The sequence below is a fragment of the Hydra vulgaris genome, chromosome 02 (genome assembly GCF_038396675.1).
Source record: "Hydra vulgaris chromosome 02, alternate assembly HydraT2T_AEP".
Taxonomy (NCBI): Eukaryota; Metazoa; Cnidaria; class Hydrozoa; order Anthoathecata; family Hydridae; genus Hydra; species Hydra vulgaris.
The window spans coordinates 50,586,083-50,595,198 of NC_088921.1; the positions used below are offsets into that span (position 1 = coordinate 50,586,083).

Below are 9,116 nucleotides of genomic sequence, written 5' to 3' on the forward strand. Positions count from 1 at the left end.
ATATGTTTGTGTGCCACAAAATTTGAAATCAATTTTTGAAAGCTTTTTTCTCAACCAATTTTGCTCAAATTTTGCACACTTAATCATTTTCGATGACAATACAAGGAAATGGAAAAATTTGACCAAAAAAAGTTAATTAAGTTAACAAAAATTTAATTTGTACTTTCCCATACTTTTTATTTATTTGATAAGAATTGCGTATTACGTCACAAAAATCATTGATTTGCAAATTATTTGCAGTTTCGAAGACATTAAAGCGCAGCGATTCAAAACCTATTGTTTTAAGTTATTAAGTAATAAGTCTTAAGTTATTAAGTTAAAAACCAATAGACCTTTTCGCGGTTGCGAAATGCATCTTGGGTAATCAGGGCAATCAAACAACAAAGTTCGCTTTATTTAAATCAAAGCTGAAGACCTACTTCCTATTATTTTTATTATCTAGTGCTTAGATTTATGGTTTGATGTTTTATATTGTGAATTTTTTATTATTATAGATAAAGAAAATATAACTATTAAATGCCAAACTACCGTTGCTGTGTTGCTGGTTGTAATAACGATTCTAGGTATCCGGATAGGTTACTTAAAAGAAGTCAAGTAACAGAGCTAAAATTTCATTATTTTCCTAAAGACTCTGAAAAAAGACATCAGTGGGTAAATCAAGTTGGAAAAGGTTTACTAAATTTTACAGTTTCTGATAATAAAGTGGTTTGCTCTAATCATTTTGAGTTTGGAAAACCTACTTTTGCTTCACCTATTCCAACTTTGTATTTGAATATTCGTAATGCATGTAAGGAATCTCCTACAAAAAGAAGAAAACTTAAAAAATTGGATCTTATTGTGGAATCAGATTCAAACAGTTTCTCTACAAGTTTAGCTATAGAAAGTGAAACTTGTGATAAATCTATTCAGTGTAATGAACCAATACGAGGATCAATGATTTTTGCTAATTTAACTAGAGATTCTGATGTTCAATTTTTCACTGGCCTAGCAAATTCAAATATCTTTGAAATGTTATTTTCTTATTTGCAGAGGAAAGGAAATATAATGCACTACTGGAAGGGTAAAAAAAATACAACTAAAGACTTATCTTCGCCAAGAGATTTAAAAACAATATCATTAAAATCTCTAACATTGCAGCAAGAATTTCTTCTTGTAATGATGCGTTTACGCTTAGCTCTTTTAACTGAAGATCTTGCTCATCGTTTTATGATTTCTTCTTCTGTAGTCAGTTCAGTATTTATAACATGGATAAAACTATTTTCTCTTGAGTTAAAATGGATTATACATTTTCCAAACAGAAATATTATAAAAAGAAATTTACCAACCATGTTCAGAAAGTACTATCCGAAATGCTCTGTAATAATTGATTGTTCTGAACTCTTTATTGAAACACCGTCTAGTTTGGAGATAGCTGCAGCTTGTTGGTCAAATTATAAACACCATTATACTGTAAAATATTTAGTTGGAATAACACCCAATGGTGCAGTTTCTTTTTTGTCTAATTGTTATGGTGGCAGAGCTAGTGATGTTTTCATAGTTAAAGATTGCGGATTTTTGAAATATTTACAACCTGGTGATCAAGTTATTGCAGATAGAGGTTTCAAAATTAAAGATCTTCTAGCATTTTACCAGTGTAACATAGCTATTCCCCCATCAAAACATACAAATTTTCAGATGACATATAATGATGTACAGGAAACCTCAAAAATTGCAAATGTTAGAATTTATGTTGAGCAAGCCATAGGGCGTATGAAAAACTTTCGCATATTAAAAAATGAAATGCCAGTCACATTGTTGCCCTTATGTGATAATATTATTACAGTATGTGCCATATTAACAAACTTTATGCCCCCACTTTGCATTGATGAAAACAAAGCATAAGTTGTTAATTAAAAACAAAAACATTAACTTTTTCTTCTAAATGAAATTTTTTACAGAAGTATATGTATATGCGAACATATATATATATACTATCTATACTATATATATATATATATATATATATATATATATATATATATATATATATATATATATATATATATATATATATATATGTTTATATATATATATATGTATTTATATATATATATATATATATATATATATATGTATATATATATATATATATATATATATATATATATATATGTATATATATATATATATATATATATATATATAGATATATATATATATGTATGTGTGTGTGTGTGTATATATATATATATATATATATATATATATATATATATATAAATATATATATATATATATATATATATAGATAGATAGATAGATAGATAGATATAGATATAGGTTCATCAGGAAGCTATATCTATATCTATCTATACTATATATATATATATATATATATATATATATATATATATATATATATATATATATATATATATATATATATAAAACATCTATATTAAACAAAATCCAAAGTTGATGGAACTTTGCCCAAATATGTTGAGAAGGTGTGATCGAAGTACGTATAATAATATAATCGTTCACTTTTTTGCAATACAACTTGTCAACAAAACCACTTCCAAAGTATGAATACGCTTTACAATAATAAATAATAATAAATTGTTTTTAAAAAAAAATTAAAGTGAAAATGTTATAAATAGAGTTAAAAAATGTTAAAATATGTTATATATGTTATAAAATGTTATAAATATGTTACATATATTATAATTGTTATAAATAGAGTTTGCAAACACTAAAGGTTTTACCACTCCTACTTGTACTGACAATGTTTGTAACTGGAATGCTCCATCCAAAGAAGTTCAACCAATTATGCTAAAAGATATGAACATTGTTCAACCCAAAAGTGGTAAGTCACATAAAACTTATTTGATGTGTAAAGACAAAAGAGATTTTGATCCGAGACCAGAAGAAATGCGTGAAGTTACGGATGCTGATAAAAATTCTTTTTTATTAAATGTCAAAACAGTTCTCCCTAACGCCGTTTTAAATACAATGTTTACTCCTCCTCCAGAATGTGATGTGCCACTCCCAATAACAGAAATAGCTTCTGCAACACTAAGTTTTTTGCCGACGGATCCACGTAGTGTGACTGATAGATTTCTTGATATGCTTACGTTTAATGACCATCAACTACAAGAATTAGAAAAAGCTACAAGAAACCAATCACACTCAAAGCAATGGTGGGAACAACGCAGAGGACGAATAACATCATCATGCTTTTATTCCGTACACAAAATGGTTACATCTTTTTTAAGAAACCGCGAAAAAGACGTTAAATGCAGAGTTGCACCACTTCTTAAGACTATTGTCGAACCTGTTGAATTAAAATATGTAGCATCTATCAAATGGGGTAAAGAAAACGAGAAAAATGCAGCTAAAGCATTTATGTCAACTGAGGGGGTAAAACATCAAAACCCGAAATTAATAATTTGTGGTTTATTTTTGCATAAACCACAACCATATTTTGGCGCTTCTCCGGACAACATTTTCCAATGTCAGTGTTGCCTAAAAGCTTGTGTAGAATATAAATGCCCCTTCAGTATTCGTGACGAAGAAATAAATGTTTCATGGAAAAAAACTGACTTCTTGGAGATGGTTGACAACAAAGTCATGTTAAAAAAAAATCACAAATACTACACCCAAATAATTGGCTAAATGGCAATCACTGGTTATAACTCAACATATTTTGTAGTCTATACAAAGAAAGATGTTCTAGTAAACAAAATCACGTTTGATGAAGATCATTGGCAAAGAGTGCTTCCAAGTTTAATTCTGTTTTTTAAAACTTATGTCCAACGTTACCTGCTTGGATTTGTACATTTATATACATGCCCATTGTGTGACAAGCCATGCTTAAATGAAAATGAATTTGATACTGAAAAAGATAACAGTATTGAATGCGATATTTGCGGTCTCTGGTTTTATTGGGAATGCTGTGGAATCAATAAAAAGACAATATTGAATAATAGATTTATTTGCATACTTTGCCAATAACTAAAAAGTACTTAAATGTTGATTTGTAGACATTTTTATATAGTTATGGAGATAAAAAGTGTATTATTTAAACATTATATAATATAAAATTTATCTTTTTATGAGATTTTCAGTAACAAACTATTGATTTAGAAGATTTAAAAAGTTTATTAATTAATAAGACACCTCCTTATTTAGTTTAAACTGTATATAAAAAAAAATCAAAGATAAAATTAAAATTTTTGTATGCAACATACCCGTAAAAAAATGAAACAAAGTAGTTCACAAAAAAAAAAAAAATAGACTAAATTAATATATATATATATATATATATATATATATATATATATATATATATATATATATATATATATATATTATAGATAGATATAGATATAGCTTCCTGATGAACCTATATCTATATCTATCTATCTATATATATATATATATATATATATATATATATATATATATATATATATATATATATATATATATATATATATATATATATATATATATATATATATATATATATATATATATATATATATATAGTATAGATAGATATATATATATATGTTCGCATATACATATACTTCTGTAAAAAATTTCATTTAGAAGAAAAAGTTAATGTTTTTGTTTTTAATTAACAACTTATGCTTTGTTTTCATCAATGCAAAGTGGGGGCATAAAGTTTGTTAATATGGCACATACTGTAATAATATTATCACATAAGGGCAACAATGTGACTGGCATTTCATTTTTTAATATGCGAAAGTTTTTCATACGCCCTATGGCTTGCTCAACATAAATTCTAACATTTGCAATTTTTGAGGTTTCCTGTACATCATTATATGTCATCTGAAAATTTGTATGTTTTGATGGGGGAATAGCTATGTTACACTGGTAAAATGCTAGAAGATCTTTAATTTTGAAACCTCTATCTGCAATAACTTGATCACCAGGTTGTAAATATTTCAAAAATCCGCAATCTTTAACTATGAAAACATCACTAGCTCTGCCACCATAACAATTAGACAAAAAAGAAACTGCACCATTGGGTGTTATTCCAACTAAATATTTTACAGTATAATGGTGTTTATAATTTGACCAACAAGCTGCAGCTATCTCCAAACTAGACGGTGTTTCAATAAAGAGTTCAGAACAATCAATTATTACAGAGCATTTCGGATAGTACTTTCTGAACATGGTTGGTAAATTTCTTTTTATAATATTTCTGTTTGGAAAATGTATAATCCATTTTAACTCAAGAGAAAATAGTTTTATCCATGTTATAAATACTGAACTGACTACAGAAGAAGAAATCATAAAACGATGAGCAAGATCTTCAGTTAAAAGAGCTAAGCGTAAACGCATCATTACAAGAAGAAATTCTTGCTGCAATGTTAGAGATTTTAATGATATTGTTTTTAAATCTCTTGGCGAAGATAAGTCTTTAGTTGTATTTTTTTTACCCTTCCAGTAGTGCATTATATTTCCTTTCCTCTGCAAATAAGAAAATAACATTTCAAAGATATTTGAATTTGCTAGGCCAGTGAAAAATTGAACATCAGAATCTCTAGTTAAATTAGCAAAAATCATTGATCCTCGTATTGGTTCATTACACTGAATAGATTTATCACAAGTTTCACTTTCTATAGCTAAACTTGTAGAGAAACTGTTTGAATCTGATTCCACAATAAGATCCAATTTTTTAAGTTTTCTTCTTTTTGTAGGAGATTCCTTACATGCATTACGAATATTCAAATACAAAGTTGGAATAGGTGAAGCAAAAGTAGGTTTTCCAAACTCAAAATGATTAGAGCAAACCACTTTATTATCAGAAACTGTAAAATTTAGTAAACCTTTTCCAACTTGATTTACCCACTGATGTCTTTTTTCAGAGTCTTTAGGAAAATAATGAAATTTTAGCTCTGTTACTTGACTTCTTTTAAGTAACCTATCCGGATACCTAGAATCGTTATTACAACCAGCAACACAGCAACGGTAGTTTGGCATTTAATAGTTATATTTTCTTTATCTATAATAATAAAAAATTCACAATATAAAACATCAAACCATAAATCTAAGCACTAGATAATAAAAATAATAGGAAGTAGGTCTTCAGCTTTGATTTAAATAAAGCGAACTTTGTTGTTTGATTGCCCTGATTACCCAAGATGCATTTCGCAACCGCGAAAAGGTCTATTGTTTTAAGTTATTAAGTTAATAAGTCTTAAGTTATTAAGTTAAAAAACAAAAATTTAGTAAAAACAGTAATTTTCAAATTAAAAAAAAAAAAAAAACAGTGATTTTTCCTTCTACAAAAGATAACAAAAAAAGAATTTCTAGGCCCAATAGAATTCTGCTTGCATAAAGCATGGATTGGAAAAAACAATTTTTTTTTGATTTACTAGTTATTGTTTTGTTAAACGGTGTTTTATAATTGAGATTTATTTTATTTGTATGTAGGTTTTCTTAAACGGTATTCACTTTTCATTTTATATTTTTTGAAATAATTGGTTCATTATTATTGTATTGTTAAACGGTTCTCGGTGACAGGATCTTACGGTCCTCTTCGAGTTTCCGTGTTTTCATATATTATGTACAACGACATTTTACCAGAAAATATTGTTAAAAGAACAAAAAAAAAAAAAAAAAAAAAAAAAAAAAGTGTCTGATCTTTTTTAATTGTTAGCTTTTTCGTCATGTAAGCAATTTGATTTTAAATAAATTATCATCAATTTATTCGGTGTAAGAGTGTTTTTGTACCATCCAAGGAAAAAAAGGCTTGTCAGATTTATTTTTGTCACACTTTTTAAATATGTTTTATTGGAATGTTCCATAGGAATTGCAATAAATAGCTTTTAATATAACTTATTTTCTCTACATTTATTTTATATATATATATATATATATATATATATATATATATATATATATATATATATATATATATATATATATATTTATAAATATATGTAAAATTATATAACGGATTTGTTATCAGCTTTTTAAAAAATGAAAGCCATATTAAAAATACTAAAGCCATCTTATGTAAAACTTATGCGAATAAAAGTTACTGAATCTTAACGTTTGCTGGCTTTACCATAAACGTTATCTTAGACGGGAATGTTTAAGAACTAAGATGTTCTGGCGTCAAAATAACTTAAGTCAATGGAATTCTGCACATAATGATTACAAAATTATAATGATATGAATCTGAGGTCTCCGCTAGGTAAGCGGGCATCCATAAAGTACGTACGCAGTAAAACCACTGATTTAGGGCCCTTTTCCCTTGTACGAACCTGTACGATTTCAAAGACCCCCTCCTCCCTCTCCCCTTTCCGCGTAGGTACGCATTATTTTTTTTTTAAAAGAACTCAATTTTTTTCTCTCCTCATTATTTATAAAGAGAGATTATTAAAAAAAACTTGTGGCTGAAGTCAGATAAAAAAATACAACTCTGATTTGTTACACACGTGAAATTCAATGTTTTAAAAAAAACAAAATCAAGTTTTGGAGTCAAACTGCGTTTGTACTCACTGTCTTTAACACCCCTCCCCCCGTACACGTTCGTACGCTTTTGAGAAACCCCCATCCCCCATACTTGCGTACGTACTTTATGGATAGCCCCTAAGTAAAACATGTTTTTGACGTAACGTTTTTTTCAGGAATTCATGCTCCACAGTAACAGTAGTATAGATTTTGCTTTGTTTTAAATTAGCAGCAAAAATAAGATTGGTACAGCTTGTATTTAAATAATCATTAAATAAATTTAAAAAGTCAAGATTATTCCAGACATATCTTGAAATTTCAAAGTCCTATTTTATTTTAATGATGTCTTCTTTATAAAGTAATACGTTTTTCTTAAACGTTCTTAATAGTAAGTAGGGTTTTGCACAGCTGCAGAATTTGTCTGCATTTAAATCCCCTAATGACTTGAGTTGTTTAGAAATTTTATTGTTTAAGTAAAATGTTCGTCCACACATCGACCTCACAATCACTTGCCCAATATAAAACAATTCTATTTAAATAGGATTGCTGTTACGTTGAATTCTATCTAAATAAAACTGTTGCATTGCCATAAATATTTATAGACACGTAACCCTACGATATTGAAATGGGTAGTGGTAACTGATCACTATTAGTTTAAGAGAAAGAAGAAAACAACGATGCGTTTATAATAGAAACTTTACTTTGAAATTATATTATTAATTATATATCTATAAACACTATGTAAGATGAGCTTGGTTATGTAAAATGTTGATATGTGATTGCAAGACCAAACTCTGTAGTTACGTCGACAAGTTCAAAAACATTGAGTAGTTCTTTTATGTTTAGTTTTTTTAAGCTTACTCGTCTTGCTGAAATAGAGTAAGAGTTTTTACAAATATTCTATAGATTTTACACCATAAGTATTATATATAAGTACAATTGAAGATTAAAGTTTTTGGATATCCAAGATCTTTAATCATTTTCGAACTGCGTGGACACTAATACTCACAATTGAGTAAGAATTTGTGAACTTGAAATTCGTATATCCTTCACAGCCAAACAATGTATCATGTTATTGGTGTTTAGAGGGTTAAAATTTTGTTGTTTCAAAGGATTTTCTTGGATTGATGCCTTCTGTTGAGTTGAGACATTGAATGAACAGTTTTCTTAGATATCTTAAAAGGTGTAGCAATGGTTCATTCATACTTATCAGTTCCATTAATAGTTGTACTTTTGAACTTTTATCAAGTGACATTCTTGTCAAAATCTAAGATAATAATGTAAATTACATATGATTTTCATGCATATAGAGCATTTTATGCATTTAAATTATGTTGATATTTTATAATATAAGATATTTTCGTATTGGTTGATAACTACGTAATCAGCCACGCAACGCATGGTTATTTAGTTTGTTGCCAGTATATTTGCATTTATAAATAATTATATATAACATAATGAGTGTTCGAACCTTTTTGGTAATAACGGTAAATTGAATTAGTAGTAATTATAAAAAATAAAAATTCTTTGTTTGGTCATTTATGTGCACCTTACAATTACATCCGTGAACGTGACCGGGATTAATAAAGTACCGGTTTCTTTCTTTATAAAATGCTAATGCTGTGCCTTGGTAATGCAGTTCT

General features: G+C 27.6%; 2 protein-coding genes across 2 annotated transcripts; one reads left to right on the forward strand and one right to left on the reverse strand.

Moving 5' to 3' along the window:
- Window positions 1-516: 516 nt before the first annotated feature.
- On the forward strand, window positions 517-1,881 carry LOC136076119 (uncharacterized). The gene has a single exon (XM_065789586.1). It carries the CDS (start codon window positions 517-519, stop codon window positions 1,879-1,881), a length of 1,365 nt encoding a protein of 454 aa, XP_065645658.1.
- A 2,748-nt stretch (window positions 1,882-4,629) lies between these two features.
- LOC136076120 (uncharacterized) lies at window positions 4,630-5,994 on the reverse strand. The gene has a single exon (XM_065789588.1). The coding sequence runs from the start codon at window positions 5,992-5,994 to the stop codon at window positions 4,630-4,632; it is 1,365 nt and encodes a 454-aa protein (XP_065645660.1).
- Between the last annotated feature and the right edge of the window lie 3,122 nt (window positions 5,995-9,116).